Genomic DNA, 16,201 nt, shown 5'->3' with positions numbered 1-16,201 from the left:
GACCCGGCCGGGGAAGGGGAGCCGGTGCTGGGCGAGGAAAGCAGCGAGCCCCCAGGCCGGGGCCGGTCACTGCCCCTCCGGCTGGGCAGGGGGCTAAGGCCGCGCTCGGGCTGGGCGGCGGGACCGGGAGCGAGCCCCAGCGACGGGCCAGGGCCCGGCCGGGATCCCGGAGCCAGGCCGGGGCGTGGCCACGGCGCCCCCGCGTGTCACGGGATACGTGGCAACCCCCCGCTTCCTGCCGAGCTGGGCCCGGGGCAGCCGCCGCCTCCCGCGGCTCCCGCTTCCGGCCGCCGGCATGCGAGCGCCGCAGGCAGGTAGGTGCCGCCCCGCGGCCGGGCCGGGCCCCGCGGGCTCGCCCCAGCCCCGCCGCCCGCCGCCCTGAGGCGCAGCCAGCCGCTCCCGGCGTGCAATGGGCCTGCGCTGCGCCCCATCTTCAGAGGTGCGGGGCCACCCCAGCGCGGGAACCGCCCCCAGCGCGCGCTGCCCCGCAGTTCGTTAGCCGGCGGAACTCACCCCCACTGGATACTGGTGCGGGAAAGAGCTGAGTAGGCGGCCAGCACAGTTAGGGGTTTAGACCAGCAATAAAAGCATCTGGAGTTTCAGGCACCAGGAGAAGAAAAATAAGGGGGCTAAACGCTGGTGCTTCGGGGCATCGGCCAGGCACTAGGAATTAAGGATTAGGCAGAAATTTCCCCTATCAGAGGGTTATTGCGTAATTGTGCATTTGAGGGATGCTTTTACACCTTCTTCTGCAGCATCGGTGCTGGCCCCTGGCACAGAGACTGGATGCTGGGCTAGATGGACTATATGTCAGGCAGTGTCCTTGCAAGTCAAAGTTCCCAGCATTGCGGTGATGACCCTCCTGTCTCTCTCTCTCTCTCTCTCTCTCTCTGACATGGGTGCCTTTGAAGGCCTGATCCCTGCCCCAAGGAGCATATGCTACAAATCTGACAAAACAATAGATCGCTGCCGGCCCTGCAGAGCTGGCTGGATGCAGCTTGTAATTCTCCAGCTCAAAGTAACAGGTGGCACTTTCGGTACAAAGGTCCGGCCTTCAGGGACAGCTGATGCCCATGTGAGCTACTGCTTGTTGACCCCAGCAAGCTGTAGTCCTTGTGGGCTATACTTCCACGGAGAACGGCATTGGGAGTCAGGAGTCCAGGGTTCTAGTCCTCGGCTTGCTCCGTGACAGACCAGTTGCTTCACCGTCCTTTGCCTCAGTTTCCCTGCATTTAATGTGGTAATTAATGATATTTACCTTCCTTCATAAAGCCCTGTGAGATTCTATATGGTTATCTAGGGTAGCTGCTTAATAGGAAGGATTTTGTGCTTTTAAGATGCAGACTCCATGATGGGCCTTGCTGGATGAAGCTGCTGTGTTGCAGGCTGGGACCGGTGCTCCGCCAGGCCTCACTTTGGCATTAAAGGCCAGTGTGGCTGTAGGCAGCTCAGTTGTACGCAGATCCTGTGCACCTCTCAGGCTGGGGCAGTTTGTCAGTGAGGCCCTTGGTTAGGCAAACTTCAGCCACTGCTGATTGTGAGGCGCCCCGCTGGATCTGTGGCTAAGGCCAGATTATCTAATCGTAGGGTAATCTTATTTACGTGCTTAAATCACCTGAACTTAAAGCTGCAGAGGGTCCTATGGGTATTGATGGTTGAAACATAATTATCAACCAATTGATTGCTCCCAAAAACCCCAAACTTGGATGGAGTCACGATCCACCTTGTACAATATCCTCTTCTACCACCTGGGCTCAGTACTACGGTTAAGCGGGATCTCATGGTAAATAGTGCTATAATGGTGACTTGTAATTGAATCGCAGGGGCAACATGACCACAGCCAAGCCAAAAAGACTCAAGTTTTCCGAAGAAGAGAAGTTCCTCATCCTTGAAGAATTCAGCTTGCGCAAGGACATCCTGATCCCCAAGAGCGGGCGCTACAGGAACACGATGGACCGTCAGCGAGCGTGGGAAGAAATCACTGCTGCCGTCAACTCCCTCAGCCCGCTCGTGCAGCGCACGCCTGACGAGATCCGCAAGAAGTGGCATAACATGGTCATTGACGCCCGCAAGGAGCTGACCACGGTGAAACACCCCTTGTTGAGGCAGCGGCCCCAGGAGAGGCTCTTCCACAACATCTTTGCTCTCTTCAATAAGACAGGGCCGGAGCTGGCAGAACCATTGCTTCTGGGCCCTGGGTTCAGAACGAAGCCGTCCAGCGTCCCGGCTGGAACCACAGTGCCTCTCTGCGCAGCGGAGGGGATGCGGGAGTCTTCGTCAGACTTATTCCTCCACAGCCAGAATGATGGGCTTCAGCTGAGCCAGGGGAACAAACTGCTCTGCAAAACGGAAGTCCTTTTGGACTCAGACAAAGAAATGGCACCAGGGACTGGCTGTCCAGGAAAGAGCTTCATCCGTGCGCCAGGGGACCCGCAGCCCAGCGATTTGTGCTTGGGTGGATCTCAAGAGAGTGTGGAAAAGAGACTGTTGGGCCCCAGTAAGGATCCTCCGCTGACTTGTGCGCCCGTAGCTGAGACACACCCTGTGCCAATTCCCAGGACTACCTCGCCACCGAGCCATGGACCTGAGGTGCCTGCTCCTGGCAGGACTCCGGTGCCTCTGAACTGCTCCCCTGACTTTGCACTGGCCTATAAGATCAAGTGCCCTTTGAGCCCTGTATTCGAATGGCCTTGCCTAGGGGTCATCTCAAGCCCAGTCACACAAAGCAGCAGGACTGACAGCCCCAGCTCGGAAGGCCTCCACACAGCAATGGATGATAATGGTGAGACAGCCACGCCCGCTAGCCAGGCCACACAGTGCCCGGCTCCTCCTCCTCCTCCTTCCCAGCAGTATTTTAATTGGTCCGTGAAAGGAAGAGGCTATTAGTTACTAGCAGCAGCCTGGCAAACGGGCCCAATCCTGGCTCCCGTTACACCACATATAGCTGTAGATGCTACGTGCAGTTCAGCAGAGCTACTCTGGATACTTACCCGTGTCACCAAGAGCAGAACTCAGCCTATTCTGAGCAGAAGCCATGTGAGCTCTGCCAGTATCTCTCAGCCCTGACCAGTCACTGCCCTGCTCCTGGCTGGAGTACAAGTTTCCATCAGTGACAGGTCATCTGGTGGGTGGGAAGAGGCACCAATCTCATTTCACGTGTGACCTGAGCCAGGATTTGTACTTGGTCTGACCCTGGTGATAGAGCTGCCTGTGCCGCTTTGCCCTCTGTTATGGAGTGTCATTAATAGGCACTAGCCCTTTCTAAGCAGGCCATGGTTGCCATGAGAGGAGCATGTTGCTATCAAGTGACCATTTAGAATAGATTTTAAGCTGCCCAGAATTCCCAAGAATGGACCTTTCCTCCCAGCCCCTTGCCAAGTGCTTGGCCAAACACGTCTCCCCTGAGAACGGCTCTGAGTCAGTGAGCAGTGCCCCCAGGGGTGTGTTTGTGTCTCCAGTCCGTCAGGGAGCATTTTTCCTACTATCACTATTAAGATGCCTTTGCAGAAATACAGCCCTGTTCTCCCCTGCTGCGATAACAGTCAAGTGACAAATACTGTTTCCATCCCAGGGCCCGGGGTTGTAAACAGCTTAGAACAGGGGTTCTCAAACTTCATTGCGCTGCAACCCCCTTCTGACAACAAAAATTACTACACGACCCCGGGAGGAGGGAGTGAAGTCTGAGCCCACACGAGCCACACACCCCAGATGGGAGGGCCAAAGCCCAAGCCCCATTGGCCCAGGCGGGGGGGGGGGAGAAACCCCAACTTTCACACAGCAAGTCTCTGAGTGCAGCCCCGTACTCTGAACCACATTGCCCAGGGCTGAAGCTCTTGGGCTTTGGCGCCAGGCAGTGGGGATTGGGCTTCAACCCCAGACCCCAGCACGTCTAAGCCAGCCCTGGCGACCCCGGCCCACATTGGAGTCCTGACCCACAGTTTGAGAACCGCTGGCTTAGAACCATCTTGGTTCCTTACTAGTGTAACTAGAGACGAAAGGCGGGTCAGCTGGAACAGATCAAATCCAGCGAGAAGGGACACCTTGCTTTTAAGCAGTGGTTCTCAAACTTTTGTATTGGTGACCCCTTTCACACAGCAAGTCGCTGAGTGCAACCCCCCCTTATAAATTAAAAACACATTTTTTTAATATTTAATGCTATTCTAAACGCTGGAGGTGAAGCAGGGTTTGGGGGTAGAGGCTGACAGCTCACGACCCCCCACATCATAACCTTACAACCCCCTGAGGGGTCACGACCTTCAGTTTGAGACCCGCTGCTTTTAAGAGAGTAGATGTACAATTTGAGGCTGGGGAGAAGTTCCCTGTGTCTGTTTTTAGTGTTGCTAAACTGTCCTGAAGCTCCGGATCATGCGTAGAATTGTGCCACAGATCTGCCCCGTATTCCCACTCATTCTCCAATTTCACCCCACTCTGCTGTCTGTGTGACCATGCTCCTTCCTAAGCCAGAATGCATTGGACATTGGCGTTAAGGTATCACTCGCTCCTTCAGCCCACTGCAGTGAGGGCGTCTCCAGCTCTGCTTCTGTCCAGCTTGCCAACCAGGCTGCTTAGAACTTCAGCACAAGTTGGCGGTGGCCTGCCCCAGCCAGTGTTAACAACCTCCGCATGGCACTATGGTTAAACCTGACAGAAGGGGCAGGGCTTACCCCCCTGGGAAGGGCAGCTGCAGATCTCCCATTGCCATTAAGACAGCCCCACCCTCCACCTTAAGTATGCTCGGGCAGCTTGAAAGAACCTTCATCTGCTCTCGGAGCAGGGTCGCACCCTGAGTACACGAGCCCATGCTGACTTTGCTTGCTGTTCATCCGCCTGGGATTGCGTGGGAGGCTGTCCCATGGCCTGGCTCACTGGCAGCACTCGGTGAAATTAGACAGCTTTAAATGCCCGTTTGTAGCGTCAGGCACTACAGGCCTCACCACTATTTGATGCTTGGCACGACTAGTGGTTCTAGGACATCAGAGCTACCACACGTCTCATGTCTAGGTAAATTATGTGGGTAACAGGAGAGGAGTATCAAGGTGGGGGGCGGGAGGAAAAGAGGCCAGAGGTAACCAGGGAAAGACGAGAGAAGATAGGAGAGAGAGACACGGGGGTGTTAGATCAGAAAGGGCATCGCTGTAGAGCTGCTTCCTGTAGCCTGGACGAGCTTTCCTGGATGCAGACAGAGCAGCATTAGGTCCTGGCAGAACTGGGGCATGACCCTTATTTTGAGGAGGTTGGATCCTGCTGTTTGTGGCGGGTGGGACGTTGCCCCATGGGGGCTGGGTTCTGGGATGAACCGCCGTTTCTGTATTTTCTTGACTCCGTTTGTTTTAACCATTTGGGGGGTTGTTGTTTGGTTTGTTCAGCAAGCGCATCTGTGACCGAAGATTCGCTGCCCAGCCAGAGGGGTTCTGTCGGGCCAGCCAAGGAGCTTTGGGAGAAGCACAGCCGGCTGCACACCGAGATCCTGGAGCTGCAGAAAGAGACCTTGCAGCTGCAGAAGGAAAAGATCGTGCTGGAGAAAGAGAAACTCTTACTGGAAATTGTCAAACTGCGGCGAGAACTGGACACGTGACCAGCTGCCGGGGAATGATCTGCCCCTCCACAGTCTGTGGAGTTCAGAGCCCAGTTCAGACCCGAGTTCCCTGTTCCCTGGAGCTTCATGTGCTTGAGTGAAAAAAGAATTGAGCAGGAGAGGACAGAGCTGGTGCTGAACCTCACAGACGTGAATGGCAGGGACTCTGTTTCCTGTGCAGAAAAGACGAGAGAAATCACTCCACTGATGCTCTTAACCTGCAGTGAGAGCCACACCCAGGACATCGGGGGGCACCCGTTGTGGCTTTGGTGGCACAGCGTAAAACTCGCATAGGTTTGGAAGAGCCACAGCACCAAGGAAATAACTCTGCGTGGGCCTACGGGGGGCCCCTCCCTCGCAGGGTTCCAGAGCAGTCCATGGGCCGGGCCGTATCTGTGTATGGAACAGCAGCACAGAGCGTCACCCCGGGCTTCACCTGCTGCATCGCGCGTTGCAGAGAAGACTGAACATGTAGCCGCGCCATTGCTTCCTGCCCCTGCGGGGCCTTCCCCCTTTAGCCACTAAGCCACGAGCAGGGAATTTAAACCAGTATCTTCTTTTTTCCACCTTGATATAAACTCACTAAGTCGAGAAGCAGCATAGCAGCTCAGTCCCTTTCCAAGCCAGGATCCAGCCCTGTTCTACAGTGTAAGGAGCTACGGGGCAAAGCCAAAGGGTCTTTCCCAGGGCAAACTCCTGGTGAAGAGAGTGGCAGTTTTACCTGAGTAAGAACTTAGGGTTTGGCCTTTAATGATTAAGTATTAAGTTAAAATAAACAAGTGAGCCCAGCCAGACTCGTTCCCTGCTGGCATTGCCTGGTTTTCTGCTCTCCTCTCATTGCCAGAGGCAACAAGAACCAGAGCGCACACAGGGGTCTGCTTGCTTTGACCTCCCCTTCTGAGGATTGTCTATCTCATGCCTAAGCTGGATAGTCTAAGTTTCTCCCAAATACCTTTAGGGGGCACACCTACTCCTAGCCACTTCCTCGTCCTGTCCAGCCAGGCCACCGTTCAGGAACGGCCTTGTTTGTATACGACTTTAAGTGTTAATTTTAGTGCTTGGGAAAGTGCCTTGCTATTGACCCTGGCTAGAGCCAGACAAGATCCCAGCAGACACTACAAGCTCCCACACAACTCGGCCAAAGAATCTCCAGTGTGACCTGGATCAGCCTTGCCATGACAGTCCTGGTCCATCACTTTTGCTAGTCCCAAATCATGTGGTGGTTTTGGGATGCAAGCAAAAGCCCACAGAGAACTAGGTCAGAGTGATTAGATTGATCAGAGATGACCTCTTTTCAGCTGGGAACTGAGGCATCCAGAAGTGGAAGGTCACTGCACTAGTTTACTGCAAGCATCATCTTCCTGCATTACCATCTTATCTCCAGCCCTCTCTTTGGTGGGGATCCTTGCGTGGTGAGGAAGTGAGGCTCCTGGGGAACTCCTCCCTCCCATGGTACAGAACCATTCCCAGATGCCCACCTGCTGACGTATTCCGAGGGCTGCCTGAGTCAAGACCTCAGGATTTGGCTGGAGGAGCAGTGCAGCCAGCATGTTCCACCCTGGGAGAGGAAATTAGGAGTGAGCATTGTGTTGGTTGGATGACCCAGAGCAGCGTTGATGGGGGTTGCTCTGATGCAGCTCTTGCCCAAGGGAGTGGTGGGGAGAGTATTTTAAATGCTGGGGATGGATAAGGTTCCATTGAGTTTGGTTGCATTCTGCTCCCTGGACATTCAGAAGCCTGATGACTCCTGTCGCATTTGAGGGTTTTAGCAAACTCAGCTAGTGCTCTGACGAGCAGCTGTACCAGTCACTGGCGTGGATGCCAAGCCAAATAAACTTGAGCTCTTCAGAAAGAAAAAGCCTGTGAGATGTCTGGTGTGGGTTAGGTCAGGTTATTGCCCATCACTGTGTGAAACAAAGCAGGACATTAAAAGCTGAGGTGGTATCTGGGAGCCAGAAGGTGGTGACACCTGTCAGATTGCAGCACACTAGCTTGTCTTGTGGGGACAAGTATAACAAGCGTACAGACTGGCTGTCTCTCTTGGGGGAACGTGGGTGTCCATAGGAAATGTAATACATTTGAAAGGTAACCGAATGCTTCAGGTGGCGTTCAGATGGGCATCTTCTGCTCACAGGAAATAACCCGGTTTGAAGGGGTAGCTGCCGCTTGATTTCACTTCCCTTGTCTTACCCATGAACCCCAATGAAATGATTGCCGTGACAAGCAAAACAGTATCCTGGGGTTCCATGCCTAGTCCTCTGCCAGTGACTCCAACTCGTAACTGCCAAATTAACCTTGATCCTGCAGCCAAGCTGGGCTCTTTCCTTCATAGGCATCATCCCTAGTGACCCTGACCCCAGCGTACAACGGAGGTGGAATGGCTCAGGGTTACATTCGGCAGCTTGAAATACTAAAGTGGTTGAACTAAATAAGTTCGAAAATTGGTGACTTCTCACATGGCACAAGTGAGGACCAGGCATTTCCTAGCTGGAAGTTAGGATCCTGATGTGTGCTCTCTGAGCGCTAACACAGGAACCTTGAGCAAGCCAGCTAACCTCAGCATCTCCATTTCCTCACATGCAAACTGAGGCTAATAGGTACTCACTAAAGAAAGGATTTGAAATCATACTTCACTGTTGAGATCCACAGAAGTATTATTTTCCTAAGTAAGACTTGCACTGAGGATCTCCTCCAGTGTTCGCATCCCCAAGCAAAAGACCAACTGCACAAAGCAAATTCATTTTGCGATACTCTAAACATTTTTTAGTTTCATGTAGTATAGTTGTGGAAACTAGGGGTGACAGAGCATGTATCTCCTTTGCCCTGCTGCGGGCACTAGATGTCACTGCCAGGCTGTTTTTGAAGGCATCGTTTGATGGCAATATAGCACTAGTGGGAGAGAGCAGAAGAAGCAGAGCAGCGGTTCTCCACAGATCTGTAGGTGGCAATATTGATGCATGGTTTATGAATCCATCCTTTTGGCACCACGGACAGTCTCCAGCTGTTTGCTCTAAGCTTCATGCACAAATGGACAACACCCGTTCCCCCTGAGGCAGTGCCTTAAATATTTGGGAGGAAAGGGCTCCACTGACAAACTACTATAAATGATAGAACTAGATTCATTAAAATACCAGTCCATGTCCCCTTGGAATTCAGAGGCCCAGCTGGTCAGTGAATTAGGGATTTCATAGGCACCGCAGACCTTTCATGCCTGCTTCAGTTCACACAAACAGTTCCCTCTCCGCCCCGTCCATTACATGCCTGGAGTTCCACTTTTATTTCCGCTGTACATGCTTAAAGCAGCGGCTGTGGAAGCCTTTTTATGCAGGTTCATGAAATGGATCCCATGTCACTTCACACCTTTGTCCTTGTCACCATGTCTGTGGCCCGCTCAGCTGCCAGTGTTGCATGTTTGCTTCTGAGAAGGCAGAGCATGGAGTCCAGGGTTAAGCACTAGGTGCAGTCCTCTGCAGTGAGTGGAAGGGATTCTCAAGAACCCTGCTCCTCTTGCAGTGTGTAGGGTACCAAGGGATGAGGGGTAGAGAAGGGGACATGAGGATCAATGGACTGAAGAACACAGTTCCGGTCAGGCTAATGTCCTTAGCGACCTGCTCCCTCTGAGTTCTTAGCAGGACTCTCTGCATAAGCAGCACTCCCATGAATCTACCTGCACGCCCCGGGGCATGACTTCGGCAATGCAGACAGCCATGCCTGTTCTCTAGAGTCTGGTAAGAAGCAACCGGGCATAGTTAAGGGTCTGTGGGGAGCCTGCAAGTGCCAACCAAACAGCTGTACTTCCTGCCTGATCAAACCCTGCTGACTCTGTAAGTTTCCTCTCTTTGATGGGCCCTGTGGGTACCTAATGTGAGCTGCCTGTTTGGGAAGACAGACCTGTCTGGGGAGAGGGTTCGATTGGCTGCTGTTGGGAATGGGGGTGAGGGTGAATGCCCCTTCAAGTTCTTAGCACTTGCTCAAAGCTCCATAGGCCAAGGAGCTGGGGGGGTCATGGCCTGACCACTTTTAAGCAGTGATCCCATACTAACGTATGGTGCTGCCCGAGCAGTCTGGCGCGTACAGGCAGAGGGACAGCCAGGCCAAATTTCAGAGCGTGGTGATGTGATCTCGTGCATGAGGTCACACCACCAAGCCAAGTTGGCCTGGCCACTCCTCTATGCAGAGAAGTGGCTGGGTCAAATGGTGCTGTGACCGAGCACACAGGGATTCTCTTTCTGTACGGCAGGGGAGTGCAGGGGAGCCTGGCGAGAACTCGACTCCTGTCCTGGCAGCACCAGCTCACGTGCTGTGTGGGTCGGAGAGAGGGAGGCTCCCTGGCCAAGGAAGACCCAGGAGCCCTGGGGGGAGCAGGAAATGAGTGAGGACAGGAATGGGGTGCCTGCTGTCCGGGAGTAAAGGGACTGGAGTTTGCTTCCCCCTCCCCTGAAATACCGGTTCAGAATCTGGATCTGACCATTCCCGGAGTTCAGATCAGCCCATAGTACACAGAGGGCTCAGCCAGAACCTTTGGAGCCAGATTTGCTTTCTTACGAATTTTCCACCATTCAGGGCTTTTGGCTCAGAGCCGCATTTACTCATGTCTGTGCTGAGCGAGGAGCAATGGCCGTGCAAAGCACTCCTTGCGTATGCCACCAGGGCATCGTGAAAAACACGCCAGCTCTTTGCAGGCAGCGATCAGCCTGTGTGTGAACAGCCCTCAGAGCTGAGCCATACTGTCCACTCACCAAACAGCTGGGACCAGTCAGACTTACTAAGCCAGCCCAGAACTGGGGGAGGTAAATGAGCATTCAAAGCCTCTGGCCTAGTTAATTCACAGCCCAATCCTGGCACAGGTTATTCATACCAAAGAAATGCTTTAGACTTCCTCTGAGGACAAGCACAATGAGTGCAGCAGGCAGGAGGGAAAGAAACTCTCATGCACAAGTTCTCTCTCTAAGGTATATTACCTTTGACACGTGATTGATAGAACCCATCCTGCTGGATTTCTAGGTCAGCTTTTCAAAGCAGAAATTACTCACTTGGTTTTAGGCAGTTGTTACAAGACAAGATGACCCGGACAGCCTGCTTTGGACCTGCTCTTTTAGCCAGCCCGTGCTAGTGGAGGGGAGCAATCAATTTACGCTACAAGGTGTGGGTGTGTAAACAGGTGTGCTAAAGTCATCCTGGGTGTAAGTCGGGGGTGGGGTGTCAATGGCACTGCAGCCGGGCTGCGTTTAGCCCAGTGGGATTTGGGCAAGGAGAAGCATTTAGGAAAAATGAAAGGATCTTAGTAGGAATTTTGGCACCTCCAGGGAGATGCTTTGTCAGTAGCACAAGGCGGCTGGGAGAAAACACCACATTCTTAGCAAACACACAGCAGGCGCTAAGGAGACTTACCAGCTCAGAAAGGCAGCGCCCAGTGCAAAATGGCTCCAGTAGGGCTGCAGCTGCTTGGCTCTGCCCTATTTAAAGGGCCAGCCCTTGAAAGGCCTGCTGGGAAAGGGGGCAAGCCTAGAGTGGAGAGAGGAAGTAGGGGACAGGCTGCCCCAAAGGGAGGGGCTCGAGGTTCCTATGGCAGAGCTTGTACATCCTAGCAGCGATGGTGTTAAGTCACAAGCACTTCCCAGCCAAACATCAATGGTTTAAGCCCTGAGCGGGAGAACAGGGATTTTCTGACTTGGAGTAGCCGGCTGCAGGGACCCCGCCGAACACAGGCTGCAGCAAGTGCAAGCATGTGACCTAGGCCTGTTATGTAGGCGTCTCTTTAAGGCCTGATTCTGTGCAGGCCTAAGCCCCTCAGGTTAAGCCAATAGGAACTGAGTGCCCTTGGTGAACGGGTTGGGCCCACTCCTGCTAGCCCCAGTCCGTGAGTCTCAGGCTCCTCCTACACGTCAGACTCCCGGTCACGGAGAAGCCTTGCTCCAGCCCGGTGGAGGCCCGGTTGCTTTAGCAGCCTGTGGAGTTCACGGCGCTGCTTATCAAACAGGGTCATTCACTGAGACAGGGACAGCCCTGGGCAGGGAGCAAGCTGCCATTTGTAAATGCTAGCGAGGTGCTGGGCTAAGTCTGGGTTGAGCGTCTCTAAACCCCCCTCTTAAAGGCCCTGTATCCCTTCCCAGCCGCCACCTGGGAGGGGTCTGGGCCATAGCTAATGCCCTCCCCCCGGGTCCGTAGCACAGCCAAAGCATTGGGGCATGATCGTTTCGCAGCCACACAACGTGGGTGCTGGTTACTCTCTTGGGTGCTTCCCCTCTGCGGGCTGCAGAAAGCCCTGGGGATGAGATGGTCCTTTGGGGTAGAGTCACTGTCAGCTCCTGGTTGCTCTGCTCCCTGGTGGGCCCAGCCTCCCCATGCAGTGCCTGGGGTGAGTTAAGTGCCGAAAGAAGGGATTCTCAGAAGCCAGCGAAGCGAGGATACGTCTGCACAGCCCTGGGAGGTGTGATTGCAGCAGGCATAGCCATCCCCAAGCCAGCCTGCACCAACCTAGCTTGAGTAACCCCAGCAGCGCAGCACGGGCTCGGCACTCACGTCTACTCAGGGTCCTGGGTGGGGTTGGGCACGGAAGGTGCTGCGAGCCCACGCTGCCACAGATACGCTGCTAATGTCACTTGAGCTAGCGGTGATCGAGCGGGATCAAAGCTAGCTCAGGGGCTGCACTCACACACCCGTCACAGCGTTGCGGGGGAGCCACCTACGTTAGGCAGTAGGACATGCTGCAGCGAGGGGCAGGGCTTAAACCCAGCTCCTCCAAGCCTGACGGATGGGCTAGAAGGAGGCACTTATCTCTGCTTTTTTTCTCAACTGCGTACCCACTCCTGGAGCGAGGCGCCTAAGCCAGGGACACCCTGTTTCAGGGAAAATAGGAACCACACCCGTCCGCCCCATCATAGCCAATAGCCCAGTACATGCAGCTGGGATTCAAACCACTGCTCTGCCTGATTTGGAGCAGGGACTAGAAGCCATGTCCCTAAGCAGCAGGCGATTGGCTACTCTCTCAAACTCTCCTGTGGGAGCTGGACGTTATATAATTAGTTAGATATTTATTGAGCCAGAGGCTAGGGCATTCCCCTCGAGCATGGGAAGTCAGGCTCAAGCCTTCCTCCAAAGCGCAGGGTGGAGATTCAAACCTGGAGCTTTTACAGCCCCAGGGCAAGCCCTAATCCTTACAGGCAACACCCACCCCCTCGCTCTATCTTCCCAGCCTGCTTGTGCGCGGCTGTCTTGTGCCGGTTAGCCATGCTCTGAGGGACCATCATGTACTGGGGGTGCCGAGCTGGTTGGGGGCTTTATGTGCTATTGCAGTACCAGCGACAGTTACGGAGCTGGACCAAATGACCGGACAGGCGGTTGCTTCTATTTCCAAGCTCTGTGATTCTGGGGAACCTGAGGTGCAGAAAGGTGGAAGCCAACGTTTTCAAACTTAAATACGCACCCCTCGGCACAAAAATTCACGTAGAGCAAGGGTCTGATTTTTGCATTTGGATGTAAGGGCCTACAGCTGTGCACCCACAGCTGAAAACGTTGGCCGTAGCACTCTGGCTTTCTGGAACCGCTGTGTTTGAATAATGTTACTCTTAACGAACTGAGCTGTGTTCACAGGCCCGGCTGTGTTGACATTTTCATTTTGTCTGGGAACAGGGCAGTGTTTAAACGGTCTGGAATGCTGGCTTGGCCAGGGGGTGGGACTAGGAGGGGGCCGCAGGGCTAGAAGCCAAGCTCCAGCCTGTGTAACTGTGCCGTAAGAGGGATGTTGGGAGTATTTCATCGCCTTCTCTCCCACCAGGTTTGGTGAGCCCTCGTCTCCGTCACACGGCCCGCTTCTGAGGGAACTGCTTTTGGTTGGGGAGCAAATAGTTCCTGCTGGAGCCAGAAGCAAAAACCTGCCCTGCTCCCTGGCAGCATCAATCTGCATCTCACTGTGACGTCTCGCCTGACATGGCAACTTTGCGCAAGCAGCTATGCGCCCCTGTGCAAAGCTATCATCCCGGGTGAGAGAACCACTGATAGGGGAAACCCTAAAAGGGACGGCAGCTGGGACTGGGTCTGCATTTGGACCTCACACGATCACCTATCCCCAACAAACGTCATGTTCCTGGTCCGTCCCTAGGAGGGGCCTTCGCTGCCTGGAAATCAAATACGCTTCTCCAATGCGGCTTCCTTTTGCCAAGGTCTCCCTTCACACTAGGCCTCTCTCGGACATCCCCCACCCTCACTGTTCCCTCTGTTAGGAGTCATCTCTCTCTTTCTCCCTTCCGCAGTGCCCTCCGCCACCCATCTCTCCCCCTCAGACATCCCCCCGGGTCTGAGCTGGGTGGAGCTGCGGTACACAAGGGCCTAACCCAGCTCTCTCCTATGGCTAAGTATAGGGGCCAGCTGTATGACAATGGTCCTGAGAACTGGCCTGCCCCTGCCCCTGCCCCTGTTCAGTGCTGCTAATCCCAGCCATCGCTGCTGTCAGGGCCAATCAGACACCGAGCCAAAGACTAGGGTGATCGTATGTCCCGTTTTGGCCAGGACTGTCCCTTTTTTAAGGCTCAGTTGGCAAGAGCAAACAGGATAAATGCACAGTTTTGCCTAAAAAGTGGGGTGTGACCCCTACCAGGGCCTGGAGGAACATATGGGGGGGGGGAAGAGAAGAGGGGACAAGCGACAATGCCAGCCCTGTGGAGGAGGGAGGGCTTGGGAAAGTAGCTTGGGCTGGGCCAAGCCAGCCCAGCCCAGGCAGTAGCAGGGGGCCTCGGGCTGACCCCGCAGGGGCAGGCAATGGGGAGGGGGCTTATGCTGGTCTCACACATGGGGGAGATGGGGGGTCTTGGGCCAGCCCTACGGGCAGGAAGCAGGGAGGGGTAGGAGACAAAGCAATGGTGAAGGTTAAGCTGGGTTCAAGGGGCACTGCTGACATCCCTTTCTCCTATGGGCCATTTCAGGGCAACAAAGCATTGTGCTGAGCTGGCCAAAGCAGGTGGGCTCCACGTACTGTTTGAGTGGCACAGAGTTCGGAGAGCAGGGCGCTCTGGGCAGTCATTGTACAGATACCTCTGGGGGCAGGTGGTTTTCTTTCTGCACATGCAGTCGGAAGGAGCAGGACTACAACTCAGAGCTCCCTAGGCCCTGGAAAAAGAGGTTTCTGACAGGGGGAAACAGCTTGAGAGCTTTCACCACCCAGGCTCTCGCAGAAAGAAGGGTCAGTATGTTTCTTCCCCCCCCTTTCCTGAAGGCCTAGGACTGTGCTTCTCGGGGGCTGCAGAAGCAGACTAATTTTTTGGCTTAGACTTTAACCCCCCTGTACAGGAGCAGAGCCCCTAAACAGCATAGCCGGAGGGCTGTGCTCCGGGCTCAGACAGGAGCAGCGTCTCTTCTTGCCCCAAGGGAGCACTAGAGAGGTACAGCCTGCTACACCATGCATGATCCCAGGATCAAAGTCATCCAACAGAATAGTCACATTAGGACTGTCTGGACGCCAGTATGGATGAAAAAGAGATTGGATTACAAGAGAATGTTACTCAGAAAGAGCTGTAACGGGTCTGGGCAGTAATTGGTTCCACACACTTTGATCGTACTGGAGGGTAAATCCATTTGGGGATGAAGTAATACACAGATTAAATGTGCTTTGGAAACTGCCATCCCCTAATGACTCATTTTCTGATACTAGGAGATTTTCAAGACCTTAACAATCTGAATGGACTGTATAAAAATGCCCTTTTAAGAGCAACAGCTGTTGCAAAAAAGATAATGCTACATAATGGAGCTTGATTGTCATGGATGGGTGCCAAGGCAAAGCAAACAGGCCCATTTAGAAAAACATTTGTGATAAGCCAAGAGTTATGTAGATCCTGTCTAAATACATAACACTGCCATCATGGCAATATTACCTAGAAAAGGTGTAACACAGATATATTTATGGCAAAGCATTTGTGTTGTCCGTATGTAAAATGTGCACCTCTCACCTCCATCCTTCCCCTTTAAAGAGAAATTAAAGCGAGGGGTGAGGGATGTTTAACCAATGTTGCATTTAAGGTGGTGGTGTGGGGGTGGGTTATATTACACACTTCAGTTACAGTAATTCAATTATAATGTAACAAACATACCTTGTATCTATCTCCACTCCCTTTGAAATCATCATCTCAAAGCAACATCAGAGAAATACAATGCATTATCGAAAGGCATCACTGTCACTTGGTGATCTACGGGGTGTCATTCAAATTAGATTAATCAAAACCTTATGGGTGTTCAGTTTAATTCAGGCAGAAACCATTACTAGAGGCAATTTATTGGACAAGGCAGACCTATGCTCTGCTCTAACGGTAGAACGCTGTGGAATAAATGAGGTTACAGATTGAGCGGATTACTTACGTTTTAGAAACAAGTCAAGAACTTGTGAGGAACCAGCTAAGTGACTAGTTAGATGGTCTCTAAGAAAACCACATAATGGAATAGTTGGGTCATGGGAGTAAACTGCCATTTGCCTTACATCCAACGTTAACCCGAATTCACACACTATTTTCCTAACTTGGAGCCCTCTAGGATCTGTACCATCTTCATTCATATGATCCATCTTTATCCTAGAAAGAAAAAGGGATTATAATGGTCAAGAATATTAATCTTGTGAAATGTATCCAACCATGAACCTTA

At 53.3% G+C, this 16,201-nt stretch overlaps 1 protein-coding gene across 1 annotated transcript; it reads left to right on the top strand.

The window, feature by feature from the left end:
• On the top strand, positions 1-7,602 carry LOC117887875. Its single transcript, XM_034790585.1, has 3 exons — positions 1-314; positions 1,824-2,782; positions 5,367-7,602. The coding sequence occupies exons 2-3, from the start codon at positions 1,831-1,833 to the stop codon at positions 5,573-5,575; spliced, it is 1,161 nt and encodes a 386-aa protein (XP_034646476.1). The 5' UTR covers positions 1-314; positions 1,824-1,830; the 3' UTR covers positions 5,576-7,602.
• Positions 7,603-16,201: the final 8,599 nt, after the last annotated feature.

Source organism: Trachemys scripta, chromosome 15, assembly GCF_013100865.1.
Source record: "Trachemys scripta elegans isolate TJP31775 chromosome 15, CAS_Tse_1.0, whole genome shotgun sequence".
NCBI lineage: Eukaryota > Metazoa > Chordata > Testudines > Emydidae > Trachemys > Trachemys scripta.
Note: the sequence above shows the minus strand (reverse complement) of the source record. Positions and strands in the feature narration are given on the sequence as shown.